This window comes from Macrotis lagotis, chromosome 3, assembly GCF_037893015.1.
Source record: "Macrotis lagotis isolate mMagLag1 chromosome 3, bilby.v1.9.chrom.fasta, whole genome shotgun sequence".
NCBI classification, from domain to species: domain Eukaryota; kingdom Metazoa; phylum Chordata; class Mammalia; order Peramelemorphia; family Peramelidae; genus Macrotis; species Macrotis lagotis.
The window spans coordinates 283,679,008-283,703,072 of record NC_133660.1 but is presented as its reverse complement, the minus strand read 5'-3'; the positions used below and the strand labels follow the sequence as shown (position 1 = coordinate 283,703,072).

Below are 24,065 nucleotides of genomic sequence, written 5' to 3'. Positions count from 1 at the left end.
TGATTCTTGAGAATTGAATAAAACTTTTGTCTTCATACCTTGAGAAATCTCCAAGTTTTATTGAAGTGGGTAAACTGATCCTACACAAATCCTTGAAGACAGCTATCATTCCCCTTCCTCCCTGCCTTCTCCAGGCCCCAAACCCCCAAATGCCATAGATCTTCTCTAATCCCGCCACCAGCTAATTCTTAACAAGCTGGGTGATTCGGGGGACATCACTCTCCTTACTTGCATACTGGGAGAAATTAAGCTTCTTCCCACATTTAAAACCCTCCTTCCACTGATGCCCCAATCCCATCCCAGCTGGCTGAAAACCTCCCTCGGCAGCTGGTCAGCTGGTCAGGCTTCACCTCTCCAGTTCCGAGGGACCTGGCCCGCCCCGCCCTGCCCTGCCTGCTGGCCCAGGTCCTGACTCTGGGGTTTGGCCTAGTTCCGAAGCCCCGAGACACTGTCCCCTCCTGTCTGGGGGCTCAGAACACATGGGCGGGCCAAGCCCCCCTCATCCCCTGGGGCTAATGATTCATCTCGGGCTACAGCGGCGAGGGGGAGGGGCAGAGATGGGCCAAGAGAGGAAGAAAGAAGAGAAAGGAAAGGAGGGAGAAAAGCGGATCTGCCGGAGTCAGTAAGGACGCGGCTCCTCGAGGCAACACCTCTTAGTGGTGGTAATGGGCGGGAGGAAGGAGGGGGAAGGGGAGGAAGAGGAGGGAGAGGGGAAGGGGAGTGGGGGAGGGGAAGAGCATGGAGAGAAAAGAGGGAGAAGAGACGCAGAGGGAGAGGAGAAGCGAGGGGAAGCGGGAGGGAGGGAGGGAGGCACTCTGCAGACTCCCCCCCCGGCCCCGCCGCCTCCCCGCCGCCCCTTACCCGCTGACGGCCCGCGGGAGGCCCGGCAGCCCGGAGAGGTCTCGCCACCAGCAGACGCCGTCGCCTAGTAACCGGCCTCCCCGCCCCTTCGCGGACGGAAGTGCGAACGGAAGACAAGCTAGTTCCGGCCGGGCCTGGAGGGGCGGGGCGGAGGGAGCGAGCGGGACGTACCAACTGCGCCTGCGGACCCCGGCCATTTCCCACGCAAGCCACCTCCCGGCGAATTGTTTAGGACCTTCCCGGGAGTGTGCGCCTCTGCGAGACTTGGGACATCAGAAGTTTGTGAAGGAAAAAAGTTAAGACTCCGGGGGCGCTGCCCCGGATCCCTAGGGTCAAACATGGTATCGTCCCAAAGCCCCCTCCTGACCGGAGGGCTCCGGCCCCGCCCCCTTTGGCCTGTACCATTGGTGGGGGTGGCAGTTCAAAGGGATCGCTGTTGGAGGGCCCAGGGGAGAAGAGATGCGGCGAAGGGCCACCCCCCCAGCACCACCAACACCGACTCTGAAGACTGCACGATGGTCGAGGGACACCTCGGCCCCCGACGTAGAGGATTAAATTCTCATTCAGGAGGACCACGGCTGTAGTCCGCGCCGAAAGCTAGATCCTCGTGTTTCCTTCCGATTGGTCCAGCGGAAGGCGCGCCGACCAATAGGAAAAGCGCGCGTTATACAGCCAACCAGGCTCCGGAGGGCGGGGAGGGGGCGCGACTTCCGTTTGGGCCGGGCTGGAGAGCGGGGCAGGAATAGAGGCGGGGCAATCGCGAACCGCTCGTTGACCCCGTGACCTTTGACCCGCGCCTGCGCGGAGCCCTCTGCTGCGGGAGGCCTCTCCTATCCTCGGCCCTACCCCTGCATCGCCCCGAATCCCTTCGGCCGGCAGGGGCGGCTGCCCGCAGGCAGCTTACGTTCTGTGGGGGAGAGCCTGCGTGTCCGGGAGGGAAGCCCCGGGTTGGGCCTTGGCTACGGGGGCTGGGTTCTGCCAGTGACAACCGCCATTCAGGCCCAGGGAGGCCGGGGGAAGGCAAATAAAAGCTCACTAAGAGAAGTGCCAACGCATAGGAAAATGGGAGAGAGGAGAGTGCGGAGCCGGCAAGCCCCGCCCGCGTGCCCACCGGCTGTTTGTCTTGTCCCCTCCAGAGGGCAAAGGTGAAGGGTTGAAGGTGGAGGGGCCAAGAGCAGACCAGGGTGCGACTTGTACGTTAAGAGATAGAAGGATGGTGGAGGATTGCCATCTCCAGAGTGCGGGCCTCCGCCCAATTTAGCCAGATGCCACAGCCTTCCGCAGGGCACCTTGGGTTTCTGCCCCTTTCCCCGGCACCCCTTTCGGCCGCCTCCATCCCCGGGAGGCCGGGTGCTCGAGGCCAGGCCCGGGCAGCCTCCCCGCCCGGAGCCCCCAGGGCCGGCCTCCCCCCCGGCCAGCTGGCACCTCGCACTTGGGGCCGGGGTGCCCGGCCTGCAGACCAGACGGAGAACGCGGGAAAGGTGTGGCGGGGATAAGCGGCCCCGGATTCTGAGGGGACCCCTGGACAGCCTTCTTGGGCTAGTCTCGGCCTCCGGCGGGAGCCACCCGTGACCAATAGTTTGTCAGGGGCCAAGGCTAGGTCAAGGTGGACCAAGCCTAGTCCCGCCCCAAGAAGTTACCAATTTTTTAAAATTTACTTATTTTGAGTTTTACTATTTTCCTCCCATTCTTGCTTCCCCCCATGCATTAATGAGAGAGAAATCACATCCTTAAGGAAGAAAGATAAAGTATAAGAGATAGCGAGATCAGACAATAAGATATCAAGTTTTTTTCCCTAAGTCAAAGGGACTAGTCCTTGGACTTTGTTCAAACTCCACAGTTCTTTCTCTGGATACAGACGGTATTCTCCATCGAAGACAGCCCAAAGTTGTCTCTGGTTGTTGCACTGATGTGATGGAATGAGCAAGTCCATCAAGGTTAATCACCCCCATGTTGCTGTTAGGGTGGACAGTGTTCTTCTGGTTCTGCTCATGTCTCTCAGCATCAGTTCATGCAAGTCCTCCCAGGCTTCCCTGAAAATCTGTCCCTCCTGGTTTCTAATACAACAATAGTGTTCCATGACATACATAGATCATAGTTTGTTAAGCCATTTGGACATTCACTCAATTTCCAATTCTTTGCCACACAAACAGGGCTGCTCTGAATATTTTTGTACAAGTGATGTTTTTACCCTTTTTCATCATCTCTTCAGGATATAGACCCAATAGTGGTATTACTAGATCAAAGGGTAACTACCTATTCTTATATGCAAAGAGAAATGGGTGGATTCTGTGACCTTGCTAAATAAAATAAGATGGCATCCTCTGCAAGAAAAGAGATGAGCTGCCTGTCATAATTATGAGCCACCTTTCCATATAGTGCAACTTCCATCCTTTTTCTGGCGTCATTTATAGCAAAAGCATCAAAGTTAAACTGATTTCATTCCTTCAGCATTGACTCCACAAAACCCTCATATTTGTTGTTCAAAGTCCTTCCTAACATAGCTGCGTTCTACTGAAGTAGGGGAAACGTTAAGAGAAATGTTTTATAATTAATATTTTTCCTCTGCACTGACTATGTACCTTACTTTAAGACTGACTACCTCCCCCCCAATCCCATTGCACAAGTGATTCCTGCTTCTGAGCCCAAAAGCCCAATATTAACAAAACAATGAATTCCTACCTTAGCCTGAAAGGTTGACTTACCACACCTTATCTACATATCTCTAATTTCCTAACTTTGCTAAAGTTTTATCCCTATCAGCTTATACCTAAAGTACCTCATCTTTGAGCCACACCTAAGACTCTCCAGGACCTCCTTAAAAGATCACTCAATCCTAAATTAGGCTCCTCTGTCTTTGAAGGACAGCCTTCTCTGAGAGGGAGTAATCCCTCACCCCTTTATTCTTCTCTATTATTTATCCTCAGCTTGCTTGTCTTTCTGTGTGAAGCCAACCTGCTCTGGAGAGCGTTATTTCCCAAACTCTCCTACCCTCTTCTTACTTCTATTGAAATTCCCTGTCTGACTGATTCTCTTAACTGTGAACTTTTGATAGTAAGTTGTAAACTTCATGAAACCCTGAATTAAAATTTAATCCTCTTCTTACCCTCTTGAGTCATAGTGTAATGAATTCTTCATCAAAGGAACCCATATAAATCCTCAAGCACCCCTTCCCATTTCATGACCCCATGTACTCTTCCATCCAGTTACATTTGTACTCTTTACTGTTCCTCCAAAAAGATACTCTACCTCCTGACTGTCCTTCATTTGTGGAATGCTCTCTTTTATGATTTCCATCTCTTAAATTCTTTGACTTCCAGCTTCCCACTAAAAGCCTACCTTCTGCAAAATAATTCTCCCAGTCCTTATTTTAAGTGCCTTTCTTCTGTTAGTTATTTCCTTTTTATCCTGAATCAGAGTTGTTTGCATATTATTTCCCCTTTTAAGCTGAACTCTTTGAGGTCAGAGACTAACTTTTGTCTTTGTAGCTTCAGTGCCTGTCCATAGTAGTTCATTAATGTTTTTATTGACTGAGTGAACATGTTATCTCCTACTTAGAACACTAGTATTCAAATCCACTAGTTAGTGGATTACCTAAAATAATGAATATGAGGGGCAGCTAGGTGGAGCAATGGATAGAGCACCAGCCCTGGAGTCAGGAGGACCTGAATTCAAATCCATCCTCAGACACTTAATAATTACCTAGCTGTGCTACCTTAAGCAGGTCACATAACCTCATTGCCTTAAGTAAATAAAAAAAAAATTGTGGCTCTGCACTCTCTTGCTGGAGAGGGAGAAACCAAACAGGTTTAGGGACATTGCAGAGTTTTCTTTGTTTTACTGGATCACCATAGCCAGTGTCCTGGAGATGGGCCTGGCCATACTTATGAAGATTGGTCTACAGGAAATTGGCTCATTTGCAAGACCTCAGTGACCATCAGTTGGGGAATGACTGAACAAATTGAGGGCAGTGAATGTCATGGAATATTATTGTACTATAAGGAGTCATGCATAGGAAGAATATAGAGAAGCATGAGAAGACTTACTTGAATTGATGTCATGAGAGCAAGCAGAAAGAACATTATCTACACAGGAATTCACTAACAGCAATATTATACAGTGATCAACAAGAATGGCTTAGCTGTTCTCAGCAATACAGTGATCTAAGGTGATTCAGAAGGATTTATGATGATAATGGTATTTACTGCTAGAGAAAGAACTGATGGAGTCTGTTTTCTTTTACAACATAGCTAATATGGAAATATGTTTTAACAGGACTTCATATGCATAATCTATTGCCTTCTCAAGGAAGTGGGAGGGAAGGGGAGAATTAATGAATGTTAATTTTTTTACACATTAATTGAGAAAAAATAAAATGAAAGAAAACATTTAAAAAAATAAATTGGGGAGAATAGTCCTTCTGTTGCTTCTTTCACAGAGCAATTGGGACAATAATGTTTTACAAAGCCCTACAAAAATGGGCAGTTAGGTGGCACAATGAAGGCCTGGAGTCAAGAAGACTCATCTTCCTAAGTTCAAATCTGGCCTTAGACACTAACTATGTGACCCTTGGCAAGTTACTTAAACCTATTTGCCTCCGTTCCTCATCTGTAAAGTGAGCTGGAGAAGGAAATGGCAAACCACTCCAATATCTTTGCCAAGAAAACCCCAAATGGGATTATGAAGAAGAATTGGATATTACTGAAATGATTCAACAATAACACAAAAGTGAGAACTATTCTCATCGAACAGATCTGGGAGATAGCTATGCCCATGAGCTACCTTGACCAATAGTAGAGATGGGATGGGGACTGAAGGTATTTCCTGGGTACTTCATTAGCAGAGAAAATAGCAGCTTAAGAGCTCACAACTGAAGAGGCCTCCTCATTGTTTTTGTGAGGTATACATGAGGTGATAAAGTTATGTTTTACTGTGGGTTGTCAACTGAACTGGAAGCAATCTCTAATTTGTGGATGACTGGAGCAGAATAAAGTAGACTGAAAGGAGAAGGGTCAAGTTGACATCTTCCCTATCAGCTGTCATGGTCCAGGGAGAAGGAACTTCCAGAGCACACTGAACCGAGGCATAATTGGTCAAGGCATGTTCCAGGGCAGGGAGTGCTGGGGAACATTCCTGGTAAACGTGTTTTGGGGACTTAGCCCATCCCTGGGTGTTTACCTCAAGACACCTGGAGAAAGTGATTATACACAGGATCTCAGGGTGTTTTGGAGAAACTCCCCAGATCTCTGAGTTCAGTCTTGTAAACCCTTGGATCTGTGCCACCATTGTGTGAGCACTATATAGGCCTTACTTGGGAAGGTGGACTTTGGAAGTCACTCCCTTTGTAGAGGATGCTCTGCCCAAGGGACTTTCACAATTGAGACCCTGGAGGCTGTGTTGTGACTCTACTTCCCCAACTAGCCACATTTCCAGGCTTTTAGAGCCTCCTTGGTTGGGGTTGGGTAATTCTTTAATTTCTTATCTTTTCTTTATCTATTCTGAAGTTTTCCTTCATATATATGTATATATGTAATTGTATATCTCTTAGGTTATAAGTATGTTAATCTTGGATTATATTATTCATTTAAAGACAAGGTAGGGTGAGTATGTCATTGTTGGGACAGATCTGAATCAACCAGATTAAAAATCTATGTGATCCATAAACCCTTTCTGTTACAGAGATTAAGGATTTGAACAGATATTTAGTTTCAAAATGAGGAAAATTGCTTGTAAGCAAAGATAGGAGCCAGAACCCCACCCATGATGGGGGACTGAGGCAGTGTGAGAGAGAGCTCAACACTTCTATCAGTGGCTGCATAGTGAATTGTAGCCTAACAATAAGGGGTAACAGCCATAAATATGACAAGTTTGATTTGTAGCAGGGCTTCATGACTAGGAAACAAGTAGGAGATTTTGTTGTGGCTGACCTCAAACAGAGGGTGAGTGCAAAGGATTGTCATTATGCCAAGCTCAGGGCACACCCAGCCTGCTGGGCCTTAGCCCTGGGAAGTACAGAATCTCTTAAGATCCTGAGAATCTGTCTAATTCCCTGGTCTAGGAGTATCCATTTCTTTCTTACTCATTTCTCTGGTTTCTTCTAGATTCCTGGGAATCCTCCAAAGGGAGAAGAGAAACTGATCTGTGAGTGATCCAAATATTGGCAATGCCGCTTTTTAAAAAGTTGGACTGGGGGCGGCTAGGTGGCATAGTGGATAAAGCACTGGCCTTGGAGTCAGGAGTACCTGGGTTCAAATCCAGTCGCAGACACTTAATAATTACCTAGCTGTGTGGCCTTGGGCAAGCCACTTAACCCCATTTGCCTGGCAAAAAACTAAAAAAAAAAAAAAGTTGGACTGGACAGCTTAGTGAGATAAAACCACCCCGGGGCGGGGGGGGGGGGGGGGGGGCAGCTCCAAACTCTCACTTCAGCCCTATGTTCCATGTGACTGCACTCTGTAGTCACTTGTCAAAAGTTGCATTTGGAAATGTTGGCACCTTAGAATTTTGTAACTGCTTGGCCTATCCTATCAAGAGTTATATTTTTATATTGATTAATATGACTTGTGTATTGAAGTTAATACTGGGTCTGGGTCTGGAAAACCAGTGAAAACAATGTAGCAGAAGTCATCTGGCAATCATGACAGATCCCACATTTTTTTTCCCCTGACCAGCACTTGCCTGTGTAAAGGTGAACTGTTTCAGTACAACCTATTCTGTGCTGGACCCCCAAGACTGTACAATCAATTTAGCCACTTCCCCAGAACTTGAGGACACCTGTGTTCTATGGACACAGGTGATAACTGCAGAATCCTGTCCAGTGGCCTTGTTCCCATAATGATTGTTCTGTGATCCACCTTCCCCTTCATGATCACGTATCTACAGCAAAGAAGGATAATCTCTTTGAAATGTCAAAAGCTGAATCCTTGGTAAAAAGGAAGATGGCACTATAAATGGAAGTGAATGCAAAGTTGATTGAGGGCTGGGTCTAAGCAGACCCCAGCAGTGGGTAGTGGGGAGAGCAAGTCTTTGTAGGTTATTGGATATAGGAGGTAGGGTATGGTTTCTATAGGGACAAGGAGCCATTGGGGTCTCCATGAAGGATGTGTTTTGATTGGGGGGTTATCAAGGTGAGATTGGACATTGTTTGGAGTTTATATGGAAATTAGGATTTCTGTCCTTAGGAAGGGACAATGAATGAGTTCTACTGGGCAAGAATGAAACTCAGGCCTGCAACACACTTGCAAATTGGTTCCTTGCAAAGAACATGACTAATAAACTACTATTTGATTACTGTAACTCTGTCTCTGCCCTCCTGTCATGCTCAAGTTAGAGACTGACTCAGTAAAAATTTGTTTAACATTTTGAACCTTCAGGGAACAGAAAAGAAAGATATTGCTTGATTGACAATATCCAGTTGCATTTTTTCAGCTATATGAATGATCGAGGCATTATTCTTGGTGGGATTTTTGGGACTCCAATGACTCTACCATGTCTTAAACCCAAATTACTCTGGCTCTCACTGATTGACCAATAATAGGTCCAAACCCAAGCCTCATCATCTTCTTTGATGGCTCAGAGTGAGTATAAATAGCAATTATTTCAGTTCCAATCAGAGACTCAGAGGGTCTTTACCTCCCAGTTTGATTTTTTTTTTGTTTGAGCAGGCAAACTAAGTCATCTTTTGTCTCATTTCTTACCTAGCCTTGAATCATTGAATGGCTATTCTCAGACAGTCTGAGACCTGGTAAAGACATTAGCTTAAAAAGACTTAGGCTTCCTACTGCATCTGGGTGGGATAGAGGTGAAGGGGATGGGAGTCATTTTCAGTGTATCAAAAGTTTATTTCCCTTTCTATTATGGGGTCTGAGTTAGAGTTCATCTACGAAATTCCAAGGGAGAAAATATTACAGAAGAACTAAAGCTGGCTTCCTAGTGTGAGGAATAATAAATAATAAAGACAAATCCCATTGTATCAAAGGTCCCTGGGTGTGCCATCATCCTGGATGAGAATATTCACTTTGTTTCATGGAAGTCTTTAGTATAACTGATAACGTATTCCTTTTAATGGAATGTCTACTAACCTGCTCTTCTGCCCCATCCAGACTTTTCCCTGCCCCAACCTTAATTGGGGGTTGTTCTTTCTTTGAATGGACAAGCTTGAGGTGACTTTTCAGATCCAGCCTTCTGATAGTCAAAATGTATAAAAATCTCAGTTCAAGACTCGCACTTTGGGGTCTAGTTTGTCAAAGTATAAGATCATAAAAACTATAATCCTGGTAAAAGATTGATTTCTTTAGAGAGTAGTAAACCTTCATATCAGCCACTTTGTCAAACTTAGTAAGAAATTAAGACTTCTAGTTATCTTCTCTGTAATAATTACACACTCAGGAGAGCAATGATCAGGATGCTTGGAGACTTTTCCTACCAGGAAGAAAACAGATAGTATGTACAAGGATGATACCTAGAAATCTTAATTTTGGACTATTCTCTATTTTATAAAAACCAGCTAATTCCCAGTTCAGAGTGATCTTTTCTTTTGGAAATGGTCTAGGCCTTGAGGTTTGGATAGTAAATCCCAGAGATTAAAACTTCATGTCTAGTCTGTACTTTCTATCGATTTTGTTTTAACCCTCTATATGTGCTTTACAATTTTAGCTTCATAAGTTCTCTAGCCAGGGCCCCTCAAGCATGGCTGCATTTTTAGGAAGCTTAGAGAAATATTAATAAATATGCTTGTTAACACAATTCTTCTTGAGACTAAACTCTGGAGGTTATTGTTTGTCCCTTCTTAGGACAAACTTTGAAGGTTAGCACATATTTAATTATTTTAAAGTTCAAACTCATGGAGGTCCTCACTAGATATAGGGCAGAGCTCCCTGGGAAGATTCCCTGAGAAGAGCTAGTCTCTAGTAAGCATTAAATGTTCCTTGCTTTCTTCTTTCACCTGTAAAACCAGACAAGAAAGTCATAGGATCACAGAATTCACAAATGAGAGTGGGGGAGACACCTTAGAGGTAACAGTCCAATCACCTTTTATAAGTGGAAAAATAAGAGGGGAAGTGGCCTGCTCAGTTACAGGGTCAACTAGTGTCTAAAGTGGGAAGAAACCCAATCTTCTACCTCCAAGTCCTACATTCTATTCATTGTCAAGTTACCTCTGTTGCCAACAAATTCATAGACAGGAGTTCATCTAGGCACAAATGGCCCTCTAGGCCATGGCCTCCTTGAGGGGATTCCCCATTTCTTCTTTGCCAGCTAACCATGAGCAAGTTCATCAAGAAGCTCCTTCCCCCTCAATGTCTACACTGATTCCAAAGCATTTATCTATAAGTAATAAACATCATACTTTTATTTTATGTGACACATGCTGTTATGCATAATAAGCTTCTCAAAACTATAATCCTGGCAAAAAGATTGATTTCTTTAGAGAGTACTCAGTCTTTACCTATCAGTCACCTTGCCAAGCTTAGCAAGAAATGAAGACTCTGTCAAACTGTGTGACCTTGGGTAACTCACTTAACCCCATTGCCTTAAATAAAAAGAAAAAAGAAAAGAAATGAAGACTCCTAGGTATCTCCCCATAAGTTTATTACAAACTCAGGATGATAGTCATCAGGAAGCTGGGAGACTGGTCCTGCTAGGAAGAGACAAGAGATCAGATAGTATTGGACAAGGATGATGGTCTTTGAGGAACAGTTTGGGCAACCTAATGTTGTGCAACTTTCATAGTCAAAGGGAGGTCGATGATTTTCCCTAGTCCTTGTTTTTGCAGAAAAGTTCAACTCTTTCCTGGTATAAGGGTAGTTATTTTCATAATGGCCTCACATGTTAAGGTTTATATGGTAAATCCCAAAGAATAAAACATCATGTCTAATCTATACTTTCTGGGAATTTTGTTCTAACTTTATATTAAGATTTTTACAGGGGGGCGGCTAGGTGGCATAGTGGATAAAGCACTGGCCCTGGAGTCAGGAGTACCTGGGTTCAAATCCAGTCTCAGACACTTAATAATTATCTAGCTGTGTGGCCCTGGACAAACCACTTAACCCTATTTGCCTTGCAAAAACCTAAAAAAAAAAAAACCCAAAAAAGATTTTTACAGTTTTAGGGTTTTAACAGAATACAAGATAGTCTGTTTTCAAAGAGCTCACAGTCTAATGGGGGAAGATAACTATGTACAAGTAAACTCTATACAGGATTGCCCCACATCCAGGGCCATCTCTAGTCATCCTGATTCATATCTGGCCACTGAATCCAGATGGTTCTGGAGGAGAAAGTGAGGCTGGAGAGTTAGCCCACCCCCCTTCATTCAGATCCAGTGCATGTGCTTATCACCTCCCTGATGGTTGTGGTCTTCTTCAAAAATGAAGGACAAATGTTATACAGGATAAAAAGGAGATAGAATAAAAAGAATTTGTGAATGGCTTCCTGCAGAAGATGGCATTTGGAGTTTGAGACTTAAAGGGAGCTAGGGAAACTATCCAATTGAGATGAGGAAAGCAGGGATAGCCACTAAAAATGACTGAGCTGGGAGATGGAGTATCTTGTGAGAGGAATGATCAGGAGGCCAGTGTCACTGGATTGAAGGGAAAGGGTGGGATTTAGGGTATAAAAAAGACTGGAAAGGGGTGTGTGTGGGGGGGGCTTTGAATATCAAACATAGGATTCTATGTTTTATCCTTGAGATATCCTTGAGGAGTAAATGGAGTTTATTGAGTAAAAGGGTGACATGGTCAAACCTCTTTAGGAAAATCACTTTGGTGGATGAATGGAGGATGAGTATGATGCTGGGGAAAATGTAACTGGTTAAAGGTTTGGCTGGAACATGAAAGAATTCATGTAAAAGACAGACTCTGACTAGAAGAAACTTTGGAATGAAAAGATTTATTTAAGTATTGCTGTGGTTAGCAGAAGTTAAGGAAAAGAAACAGTAAAGGTAGTTGGAAGCCACTGATCACCTAAAGGAAATTAGCAGCAGCAGCTGCATCAAAGCCATGTAACTGCTATGTTACATAGCCATAAGAAAAAGTATGAGAACATGAGAGATTATTTGGGGGTCAAGCTCCCCAAGAGTGGGCTAGTTTCATGGGAAGACAGGCAATCAGGGGATAAGTAGTAAAGAAGGGCATAAGGGTGTGAAGGGTTATTTGGGGGAATCACTTCCCAAAGGAAGATAAGCAGCTCAACTGAGGAATGACTTTTTAAAGGGGCAGGAAGATGATGTAATTAAGTATAGCTTGATGAGGGCAGGAGTCCTTTCCAGGGAAGGGGGTGGTACTTTATTTAAAGTTCATTGACCTCATCTTATAGCTTGGACATTGGTATGAGCAGAGGGAACAGATTAATTATAGACTATATGTATACACACACACACACACACACACACACACACACACACACTTTTTTTTTTTTTTTTTAGTTTTTGCATGGATTAAGTGGCTTGCCCAAGGACACACAACTAGGTAATTATTAAGTATCTGAGGCCGGATTTGAACTCAGGTACTCCTGACTCCAGGGCTGGTGCTCTATCCACTGTGCCACCTACTTGCCCCCAAGACTATATTTCTCTCTCTCTTTTTTTTTAAGATTTTTTCAAGGCAGTGGGGTTAAGGACTATATTTCTCTTAATATTTCCTCTACTAGATTAGAATGGGGAGAGACTGGAAGCAGGCATATCCCCTGCAGGCTATGGTGATAATTCACGGGTAGGGTGATGAGGGCTTGCCCCAGAATGCTGATAGTGTTAGATGACAGAAAAAGAGTGTTTTTAAGAGATTTTTCAAATATGGAATCAATGGATCTTTGGCAACAAATTGGACACGGTGAGGCAAGAGATAGTTGGGAATTAAGAATGACTCCTAGGTTACTAGCCTGGGTGACTGGAAATATAGTGTAGGTTTAGGGGGAAAGAAAATGATAAATGTTGGAGAGAATGTGGGAAAACTAGGATACTAATGCATTGTTTGTAGAGTTGTGAACTGATCCAACCATTCTGGAGAGCAATTTGGAACCATGCTCAAAGGGCAATAAAACTGTGTACCCTTTTCTGTATCCTAAAGAGATCATAAAAAAAAGGGAAAAATAGCCCCAAGTACAAAAGTGTTTATAGCAATTCTCTTTGTATTGGCAAAGAATGGGAAATTGAGGGGATGTCCATCAATTAAAGAATGACTGGACAAATTGTGGTATATGAGCGTTATGGAATACTGTTGTTTTGTAAGAAATCATGAACAGGCAGTCTTCAGAAAAACCTGGACTGATGCTGAGTGAAGTGAGCAGAACTGAGAGAATATTGTACACATTAACAGCAACACTGTGTGATTATCAGATATGATAGGGGCAGCTAGGTGGCACAGTGGATAGAGCACCAGCCCTGGAGTCAGGAGTACCCGAGTTCAAATGCAGCCTCAGATACTTAATAATTACCTAGCTATGTGGCCTTGGGCAAGCCACTTAACCCAGTATGCCTTGCAAAAACCTAAAAAAAAATATTATGGACTTAGTTTACCTCAGCAATACAATAATCAAAGACAATTCTAAAGAGAAAGAATTATGGAGTCTGGATGCAGAACAAAGCAGACTATTTTCCATTAAAATATGTTTTTTGCTTTATGGCTTTTTTAAATCCTCTCATGATTTTTTTGTTCCCTTTTGTTCTAATTCTTCTTCCATAACATGACTGTTATGGAAAAATGTTCAACATGGTCATACACGTATAACCTATATCAGATTGCTAGCTATCAAGGGGATAAGGGAGGGAAAGGAAGGAGAAAGAAAAATATGGAACTCAAAATCTTACCAAAAAATGAATGTTGAAAACTGTCTTTGCTAAATAGAATAATAATTAAATAAATTTAAATAAATAGTTTTGTACCTTATTGAGCTTAACATGCCTACCATCCATTCAGTTCTAATGTCTGAAAGATGAGATCAGAAGAGAGGTTGGGGTTGGCTAAGTAGCTTTTAGAATCATCAGCATAGAGATGGTAATCATGTCCATGAGAATTGATGAGATCCCAAGTAAAATTGAATATAGAGTGAAGAGAAGAGGGCCTAGGCAGAGGCCTGTGAAACACCACAGTTAGTGTGGTTGTTATGTGGAGAAAAATCCAGCAAAGGAGTCTAGAAAGGATTCTGTGGTGTTCTAAAAATGTAGAGAGGAGAGAGTATCAACAATGAGAGGGCTCACACAGTCCAAGGCTCTAGAGAAATCAAGGAGAATGAAGACTGCGTTATAATCAGGTAGATAATAGTAGGTGGCACTTTGTTCCTCACTAAATAGTATTTCTCTTTCCCCCTTCCCTAGGGCAGAGTTTAGGTTTGCTATTTGTTCTTTGTTCTCCAAGAGGACCATGATGTCAGGAAGATGCTGTCAGTGATCTATAAGTGAATTGGATTTAAGTGAGGGAGGGCTGTACTAAGTCTCTAGCTTCACTCTCTCCTCCAGAATCTTTAGCTCCAAGGCAAGATATAGATCAGGATGACTGGAGATGACCTTGGATGCTATGGGAGACCTTGATTTTTTAAAGCAAGGGTCTTTAAGAGGTTTCAGTTTGCCTGAAGCAAGGATCATTCTGTGATTAAGGCTAGGTAAGAAATGAGGCAAAAAAAATGGCCTCTAGTCAAAAAAATCATCTGGGAGGGCAAGGCCCTCAGGATTTCTGGCCAAAATCAAAACCATTGTTATTTATATTCACTCTGAGACTTTGGGGCCCAAACAAAGACCAAGTGGGGCTTGGACTGGGACATCTTATTGCCCAATCCAAGAGAGTCAGAGGTATTTGGGTTTAAGAAAGAAATCTAGCTGCAAACCCCAAGATATCTTGTGAAGTTTCAGTGATCAAAATTTACATTCCTTTGGGCAGAGTAACTACAGGTAAGGGTATGGTACCATATGTGGACAGAGGGAGAGGAAGGAATGGAGAGGAAAGGAATGAAAGAGAGAAAGAGAGGAAAAAAGAAAGAGAAAGGAAGGAAGGGAGAAAGGAAAGAAAGAAAAAGGAAGGAACAAAAAGGAAGAAAGGAAGGGAGAGAAAGAAAAAAGGAAGGAATAAAGAAAGAGAAGAAAGAAAAAAGAAAGGAGAATGAGAGAAAGAAAGAGAAAGGGGAAGGAAGGAAGAGGAAGGAAAAGGAAGGAAGACAAAGAAAAAAGAGAAAGAACAAAGAGAAAGAAAAAAGGAAGGGAGGAAGGAGAGAGGGAGAAGTTGTGTTGCCCAGCTGGGACTAGAACAGTTCATACTACTCATAGGTTGTTTGTCTTTAGTTCTTGAATGGGACCATGGCATCAGGAAGATGACATCATGACCTGCAAATGAATTGGATTTAAGTGAAGAAAGGCTGTACAAAATCACCAACCCCACTTTCTCACCCCAGACTCAAGAGTACCACATAGCTGGAGAAGCATTTATTTGCTCAATAAATTGAAATGATTAGGACAAACTGATGTCTCCTAAATTTTAAATTCCTTGAATTCAGAGAGCTCCCATTCTAATTGCTACAGTGTGTGGTTCCAAATTACTGTTAGAAAGCACTCTCTCCCTCTTTCTGTCTCTTCTCCCCTCCCCTCCCCTCCCCCCAGCTTGATGGCCATATCTGCTTGCCAGAGTTCAACCAAGATGAAGTAGAGATGGCACAGTTCTTAACTGAGTGGAAATTTTACTATTGAAACCTCTCTTGGTCAGGGTTCTCAGATATTCCTATAAGGTAGGTGAGGCATAATGACACTTGAATGGAAAATTGGGAGGCAAGACAGGAATGGGAGTTCTTGGACAAAGTCTTCTGTGAGAGTTCATCCTCTTGAGAAGTTTAAATGTGTGACTCAGCAGAGAATGGGAACCTTGTTGGGCATGGAGATCTTGTCCTGGGAAGTGCAATGGCTAGCTTTTTCTGCTGGGGACGTCTCTACCACTGAGGTGTCAAACTCTCTCTGAGTGCTATTGTAATTAGGGACAAAATAAATAAAAACAATGATAATGTTAATTTGTGATTTTCTAAGTTTCTCCTTGCATTTGAGGTTATTGGATTACAAGAGGCTTCATCAGCTTTCTCTTTCAAGTAATAACAATGAATTAATGAGGACCTAGACAGATTAAGGTGAGAGAAGTGAGAGCTGCCCTGGAGGTAAAACAGCCCCCTGCTAGGATAATGAGGTGAGAGGAGGAAGCCCAGAAGGAGCCACCAAGGTTGAAAACCTGAGGGACTGCAACAGCTACACTCCCTTCAGGTGACAGGGAAATTAGGGACAAAAGGACAAGGGAGGGCAGAGATTATTGGGGAAGTGATAATAAGTCCTACTTGAACTTGAGTTTGATTTGCCTGTGGGAGTCTAGTTGGGAACATCTAATGGGCAGTCAATGATGGTTCAGGAGACAGACTTGGGCTGGATCTAGGGTCCCTTTTATGGAGATGGCAATTGAACACTTGGGAGCTGATGAGAGGGATTTATGTTTCTGTAGCCCTTTATCCCTTCCTGCTGGGTGAACCATCTCCCCCAAGAATGAAGAGAGGTCGGGATAGGAAGCAGTTCAACAAAACTAACGAACCCTATGGTTTCCTCATCTGTAAAAAGTTGTTCTGTTGCGTCCAATACTCTATGATCCCATTTGGGGTTTTCTTGGCAAGATCCATGATTGTGGAGTGGTTTGCCCTTTCCTTCTCCAGCTAATTTTTCTGAGGCAAATAAAGCAAATGACTTGACCAGGGTCTGAGGCTGGTTTTGAAAGCAGGAAGATGAGGTTGTAAAAGGAGTAGATACTTTTTCTCATAATTAGGGAAAGGAAGGAGGGGAAGAGATAAACATTTATTTTGCCATTGTTCTAGGTGGATTATCTCAGTTACCTGTGTCTGACAATCTGTGTAATATTCCACAGCCATGGGCTCAGCTCTTTCAAGAACTCTTAAGTCTTCCTCAGGGCCAAATTTTATCATTATAATTACTCACTGTTTTCATTTTTTTGGTAATAGTTCTCATTCAATGAACTGACCAATCAACAAATAAACGTAAATAATGATATATTATTTCTTATTGTTTAAATAATGTTATTATTTATTGCATAACAATTAAATGTAAATGCTGATATATAAGATTAATAATTTATTGTGACACATTAATCACTTAATAACAGTAACATTCATCTTTAATAATTGTAAATATCAACATATTATGTATTATGTATTATTGTTTTAATAAGTTAATTATTAATATTATATTTATTTAATAATTAGATGCAAATAATATATTATTTATTGTTTTAATCATTTTGTTATTAATATCTCATTTAATAATTAAATGTAAATGATGTTTTATAATAACATTTAATTTTTAATTTAATTTTTATTTATATTATATTAGTTATTGTTTAATATTATTTTTGTTTGACATATTTAATAGTCAATTTAAATAATTATATACTATTTCTTAATATATCATTTAATAATTAATATAAATGATATATTACTTATTTCTTATTATTTTAATACTTTTATTATTAATTTTATTTATATTAATAAATATAACATATTAATAAACCTGCTATGTGCCAGATCCTGAGACATAAATAAGATCTCAAAGAGTTTACATTCTATAATTGTGCACCTCTTCATTTTGCAAATTAGGAGTCTGAAGCCAGCCAAGGTCACAGCCAAGGTTAAGTGCCTTTGGTGGAATTTGAATGGAAGCCTTTAGATCCACATCTTTTAGGTTGTAAGGTAGACACTCTACTCAGCATCCTACCACAGGCTAGACCCAGGGAAATTAGTTAACCTATCCTCTCCCTACTCCCAACTTACATTCCCCTGAGGAGAGTTAAGATATATATGACTAAATAGAAATGAAGAAAAGTAAAACTTTCTAACAAGTGAGTGAGGAAAGGCTTCCTGCAGGTTGGATCCAAAGTTGGGGCTTGAGGGAAGCTGGAGATTCCAAGTCTCTACTTCCTCTCCCCATGCCAGGTGAGGGGGCATTTGCTGGCAGGACTTCAGGTCTGAGAGCACCTTCCACCTTCTAAGGCAGCCCATTTCAATTTGATGATTAATTTATCCCCTAAGTATTGTTCCCCCCCCCCCCCCCAACCTCAAGCTTCCATTTTCTTCTTTGAAATTTCCAGTCATCATTCCTGATTCGTCCCTCTCAATGATATCCTCACCCTCCCTCCCCCATCCTCTCCTGTCTCTCCGAGTCTTCTCTTCTTCAGGCTAAACATCCCTCTATCCTTCCTCTGGTCCTCAGAGATCTTTGCTTTCAAAGTTCTCCTTCATCTTTACCTTCCCTGATTAGAGTTTAAGCTTCTTGAGTGTCCCCAGGGCTTAAAAAAAATGTTCTCTCTCTGACTCTGTTTCCATCTCTCTTTTTTGAAGCAATTGGGTTTAAGTGACTTGTCCAGGGTCATCCTAGTGAGCAAATTGTCCTTTGGTTTCCAGGCCCTGTGGATTACCGCCAAGCCTTAGGCTGACTTCACCCACCTAGTCCCTGCCCAGTAGTCTACCTGGAGCAGCTGATTCAAGGTTGGAGGGTGGAGGTGGGCTGGGAGAGGCGGGGTTTTAACTACCCAAGCCTCCCTTAGCCTTCAACTACTTGGTAACAATCTGCTAGGCTTCCTCTCTTTCAGCTCCATTCTCTCTGGTTAGATATCTAAGACCAGGCCCCAGGCCCTTCCTCAGGGGATAGGGGATCTGGAGTGAGGGAGGGTTGAGGAAGAGGAGATTGTTAGACGCCTTGGAAGGGTTGATTGGAGGTTGGACCTGGCTGTGGGTGGGTGTGGGGTGGGGTTGAGCCCTTATAGAGAGGAGGTGGGCATGGGGGTGGGATGAGCTGTGGGTAATCATCTTGTTCAGGTGAGCTGGCTTCTCTCTGTCCTCTCCCTGGGAGTGTACTGGGGGAGCAGTGCCAGGCAGGTTCTGTCCTTAGCCTCTCCTGGCTGGTGAGGTCAAAGAAGATGGGTTTGTTGGGGACAGAGAATGCTTTCCCTCCTGGCTCTGGGGGTGGGGCTGTGGGAGAGGGGAGTCGGTAACCCTTAGAACTCAGCTCCCACCCCCAGGGTTTCAGCTGCTCTTCCAGCCACCCCTTCCTCCTTGGGGCCAACCCTTCTCCCTCTAGACCAAGAGGAGAGACTGAGGCTTGGCTTTTGCCTTCTCCTGTGGACAGGTCCTGCTTCCCCTTCCCCTCCCTCCTTCCTTCCTTCCCTCCCTCCTGCCATGATGATAAACCTGATGAACCGAGGCCAGGACTTCATTGCTGCCCTTCCTGCGGTCACCAGTTGGGTGAAGCCAGGGGTCTGGGCTGGCAATGGGCACCTCCCCTCCCGACAACACCAGGAGGTGCACACCTTCCTTAGCCTTCTAGGTGAGAGAGATGGGGGGGGGAACCACAGGGGTCCCAACCTGCTCCTCTTGGCTTGGTCTCAGGGGATCCTAGGAGGGCCTGGCCATGGGGTGGGGGTGGGGGACTAGTGATTGGATCACAGCTTTGCCCCTTTAGGCAACAATAGGGCTTAATCTCATTCTTTCCTTGCTCTCCAGGGTGTGTCCACCACCCATCTTCACCCTGGGCTGGACTCATTCCCAACTGCCTGGGGGAGGGGGTAATGGAGCTTTAATAAGGGTAAAGATGTTAACCTTGTTTGAGGGGGGGCTGACTCTTTTCTTTCTGCCACCCCTTCCCCAGAGGACAGCTACCTGCAGCAATTCTTTGCCACGGATCTCTGCTATCAAATCTCTGATAAGGTGTGTGTATTTATGCTTGGGGGTGACACTTGCAGCTATGTTGAGGCCTGGGCTCCTTGGAGGAATAGGGGATTGAGTCCTCACTGAATTAGTAGGTACACCTTCACCCACCTCCTCCACCTTCAATTCTTACTTAAATCTTTAAAGGTAATCAGGTGGAGAGGAATTAGAGCCATCCATCTACCATCATTCTTTAGACCTTCATTCTGAAGATGTAGTTACTTGCTTAAACACTAGCTGTCAGACCTAAAATCATGTTTCTTGGTGGCCTGGGGTCTTCCTTAATTGAGCAGGTGGTCAGTACCTCCCGAATCAGAAAGAAAAAAAATGGAGAATGCTCCTGCCTTGCCCTGTGTTGCTGGGGGTTAAAAGGAAAGTTAGGTCAGGATGTACTGGGAACTCATGAAAGGCTGAGACTCAGTTTCCTGGTCCTGGACTCCCCTGGTCTGGTTGAGCTGATTTTTTAAAAAATTTGTATTTAATTAAGGCAATGACTTGCCCAAGGTCACACAGCTAGGCAATTATTATATATCTGAGGTTGGATTTGAACTCTGGTCCTCCTGACTCCAGGGCCAGTGCTCTGTCCACTGTGCCACCCAGCTGGCCCTGGCCCTTGTTGAGCTGATCTTGCTAAGGGTCCTTAGGTTGGACTAGCTCTAGGAAAGGGGTTACCCCTGGCAGGATTGTCCTGGGGGCTGGAGGACTAAAGAAGTTGGCTATCCTGTTTCTCTCTCTTTGCAGTATCTTTTGGCAATGGCCCTGATTTATTTCCAAAGAGCTGGCCTGCAACTTACTGAATATACCCACAGCAATCTTTTCTTAGCCCTGTGAGTAAGGATGTATATTGTGTGTGGGTTTGAGGGGATGAGTGTTGGCGGGGAGAGGGAAGTCAGCAGAACAGATGTTGAAAGACATTAATAAAATGATGCTTATGTTGACTTTTTCTCTAAACCCTCTGATCCCTGGTACCACAGATATCTAGCTAATGACATGGAGGAAGACAGAGAGGACCCCAAGTATGAGATTTTGCCCTGGGCTCTTGGCCAAGGCTGGCGAAAACTTGTGCCCAGTTTCCTGCGTCAGAGGGACCAGCTGTGGGCACGGATGGGCTATCGGGCAGCTGTGAGCCGGCAGTGTTGTGAAGAGGTGAGAGAATTATGGGTTCCTGGAACTGGTAGGGTCATTGGAACATAGAACCTGGGAATCCAAGCTGAGAGGAACCTTGAAAATCTAGCCTCACTTCATTTTATGCTTGGGGGAAACTGAGGCTTGGAGAAGGGAAGGGATAAAATAGAGAATCTAGATCCTCTGCCTTCTAGATGGGTCTCAACTTCACTCTGATCCTTCCCAAGGGCAAAAGAGAACAGCTTATCTTCTCCATCTTCCAGGATGTTTGAGCTCCTATCTCATTTTCTTCCAGGTCATGGCAAAGGAACCATCCCACTGGGCCTGGACCAGAGAACGGCCTGCCCACCATGGAGGGGCACGTCGAGGCTCTCCCCAGGCAGACCAGAACTGTTCTGCCGTCATGTCCCATGTCTCAAGTCTCTCTCCACTGGGCTGCTCCGTTTGTGGCTGCTGGGTCCGGTGGGACCATTCTCCATTTCTTCCCAAACAGCCTTCCCCCAAAGAGAACTCTCTTAAACAGCTTCCCCCACAACAACAGTCCCCCACAAAACTTCCTCCAAATCGATCCTTTCCTACTCTTTCTTTGGCCCCTTGGCCCAGAAACTTTTTTCTCATTCTCCCTCCGATGTTGCAGCTAGAACCTGGAACCTATACTTTGCAGAGTGAGTATGGTTTGGTTTTTTTTGGGGGGGGGGGGGAGTTTCTTTGGCATCTGGGGGTCATTGCTAAGTCCACAGAAAACCATGGTTCAGGAAAGATAAAAGGAAGGAAGAGAAATGTGCAAGTGGCTCACTATGGCTTCTAGCATTCAGTGTGCATTTCAAAACCTCTTATGTTCTGAGCCCTAAGATCTTTCCAGAATGAACATCATCTCCACAACTCTGGTCTGGCCCATTTGTTCCATTGACATCATTTCTTATCTTCATCGAGGATGTCTCTACCTTTTGAATGCTCCATTCCCCCCCTAGCTTTGTGTCTCCCTTCTTCCCTTTGTTTTGGGAAGACAGGACATGTGGGCATGAGTTTCTCCCAGTAGGCTGACCCTGTACTTCTTGGGGGTCATACACACATTTATCTTTGTATTTCTAGTTCCTGGCTCATCATGTATTTAGTAAATATTAAATAGAGATTGGGGAGGGAGAGTGAGGGTTGGAAATCCCCTTGGTGGGGCCATTTGCTGACTTTCTTTTTCTTCCCACAGTCATGCCAGAGTTAGCTGCCGTTACTACCTCCCCTGCTTCTTGGCAGTCCATACGATGAAGAGCAGTTGGGACCAGCCTGCCCGCCCTTCTCCGCAGTTGACCCTGTATGGGATGACTGCCCTCCCTGGCTCAGGCTGGCATCTCTGCTGCCCTCCTCCACCTCCTCGCCCTTCTTCCTTCTCTTCAATCTCCATGTTATTAAGCATCAGCTCTCCTTGCTGTAGGACTCCTATCCTTCTTCACATCACAATGGTCTTGGTTCCTTCTTTAATAAATTGGAGAAGAGATGTTGTCTTTAGAGTTTGCTTTGACTCTTGGGGAATGGGGTGCAATCTTTTTGTTTCCCCCACCCCAGAGAATGGAACTAAGGCCCTGGGAATTGAGGCCCTGGGCTCAGAACCAAAACAGACCAGGAAGTTCATTGCCAAGTTAGAAAGATAAATTACTCAATATAGGAAGCTGTGAGCTAGCATTCTGCCTCCCCTCTGCCCCTTAGGCTAGTTCAGAGATGAGTCTTAGAAGCCCTCCCAGTTGTAGAAATTGAGGCCCAGTCAAACAGTCAGTGGCAGAGCTGAGTTTCCAACCCAGGCCTTCTGAACTTTCCTCTGAATTTTCTCCTGATTCTGGGTCTTCCAAAGGACAAGTGATTGTCAGTCCTCCAGCCTGCTCTGGAAATGATTCTTTTTTTTCCCCTGCTGGAGATAGGAAGAAGCACCCTAAAGGGTGGTATATTCAATGAAATTAGCTCCCACTCTTCATAATAAGGTCCTACTTAACATTTTGAGTGCATTTGGACTTGGATTTTCACAAAACATTTTCCTCCTGGTACCTGCGATATTGAACTTTTGCAGCCTGGAGAAAAGAGTATCACGTAGTTGAAGGAATACTCCCTTTTAGGGGGGTTTTATTCCCCTCTTGGCTCCAGAGACCTAACTAGGAGCCACTGGGAATCAGAGAAGCTGCACACTTTGGCCTGGTGTTAACCCCAGTGATGCCCACTGGACCGTCTAGGGAATCGTTTGAAGTCTCCCAACTTGTGAAGACTGGATTTTTAGGATTGTAGAGAAGGCCCCCCAGTGACCAACGGGCACAACCCTCACTTGGCAGTGAGGAGTCACACCCAGAAAGGTCATACAGAGAGTGGAGGTAGGATTCAAATTCAGATCCTTTGTGTCCCGAGGCAGCCCTTCTCTCCCAGCCCTGTGAGTCAGAAGGACTGAGTCGGAGAAGGGAGGATGGAAGGGGGAGGGGTGGGGTTGGAGCTGGGCCTTCCAGGCTGCAGGTGGGGGAGGGGATGAGAGAGGCTGAGCCAAGGTGAGTGGCAGTTGGGAGAGGCAGGAGGGGGCCTCAGAAGGAAGGTGCCTGGCAGTCTTGGGCAAATCTCTTAACACGCTTCTTGGTTTATCCTGGTAGACAAGTTGAAGAGATGAGGCTTTGAGGTGGCCGAGGGGATAGAGTCCTGGGCCTGAAGCTCTCAGGAAGACCTGAACTCAAGTTATATCTTAGACACGTGCAAACTGTGTGACCCTGGGCAAGTCACAACTGCTCAGCCTCGGTTTCCTCATCTGTAATTGAAGAGGTTCTATCTCTAAATCTAGGATTGTTTAGGAGCTGGTCAGGTAGCTTCATGCCAGTTTGAATGGCCAGCTCCAAAGAGACCACTGACTCCTCTTCCTGCCCCAGGACTACCTCCAGTACCATACTCGTTCTTTGTGAACAAAATTACCTCATCCCCTACCTTGTGGAAGGCAAGACTCTCTTGCTGCCTGCTGTGAGGCCAGTCTCCCAGGGTTAACACACTCCCATCCCCTGGTACTGACTGACCCCTTCCTCCTTCCTCACCCCCCCCCCCCATTTCTATCAGTATCAACCCTAGCCCCCTCCCACTTCAGATTTGTCTGACTCCATCCATTGTACCCTCTGGAATGCCTGCCCAATAGTTAACAAATTTCTTTTATCTAAAACTTTTTCCCCCTTTCTTATTCCTTCTGTCTTCTGACTCTCCTGCTCTTATCATTTCTCTCATAGCCAGGACTGGCTATACTGTTACATTCTTTGCTCCCCATTACCAATACCAGGTTCTTCTTGCCCTTCTCTAATCAGAGAGTTCCTTCTGGAGGCTCACACTACCCAATCTTATCACCCTATCCAGAC

The 24,065-nt window shown here is 44.6% G+C and overlaps 2 protein-coding genes across 3 annotated transcripts in view; one reads left to right on the top strand and one right to left on the bottom strand.

The window, feature by feature from the left end:
• Window positions 1-1,410, bottom strand: part of SYVN1 (synoviolin 1) — a 35,683-nt gene extending 34,273 nt beyond the window's left edge. Inside the window, exon 1 of the mRNA XM_074231106.1 lies at window positions 862-1,410. The gene's annotated coding sequence lies outside the window, so the exon portion shown is untranslated. The remainder of the gene's footprint in view (window positions 1-861) is intronic.
• Window positions 397-22,198, top strand: SPDYC (speedy/RINGO cell cycle regulator family member C). Of its 2 annotated transcripts, none has more exons than XM_074231108.1 (7): window positions 397-662; window positions 19,004-19,201; window positions 19,523-19,581; window positions 20,323-20,408; window positions 20,556-20,727; window positions 21,002-21,371; window positions 21,911-22,198. In XM_074231108.1, exons 2-7 carry the CDS (start codon window positions 19,054-19,056, stop codon window positions 21,967-21,969), a joined length of 894 nt encoding a protein of 297 aa, XP_074087209.1. In that variant the 5' UTR covers window positions 397-662; window positions 19,004-19,053; the 3' UTR covers window positions 21,970-22,198. The 2 variants fall into 2 exon arrangements, with proteins under 2 accessions (XP_074087209.1, XP_074087210.1); XM_074231109.1 differs by lacking the exon at window positions 397-662 and adding an exon at window positions 6,972-7,002.
• The last annotated feature ends 1,867 nt before the right edge of the window (window positions 22,199-24,065 follow it).

What these genes read in the sequence shown, in the direction of transcription:
- SPDYC (XM_074231108.1), top strand. Translation starts at nt 19,054, where the DNA reads ATGATGATAAACCTGATGAACCGAGGCCAGGACTTCATTGCTGCCCTT. An exon ending in AGCAATCTTTTCTTAGCCCT is followed by an intron (nt 20,409 to 20,555) that starts GTGAGTAAGGAT and finishes CTGGTACCACAG; the next exon opens with ATATCTAGCTAATGACATGG. An exon ending in GCCGGCAGTGTTGTGAAGAG is followed by an intron (nt 20,728 to 21,001) that starts GTGAGAGAATTA and finishes ATTTTCTTCCAG; the next exon opens with GTCATGGCAAAGGAACCATC.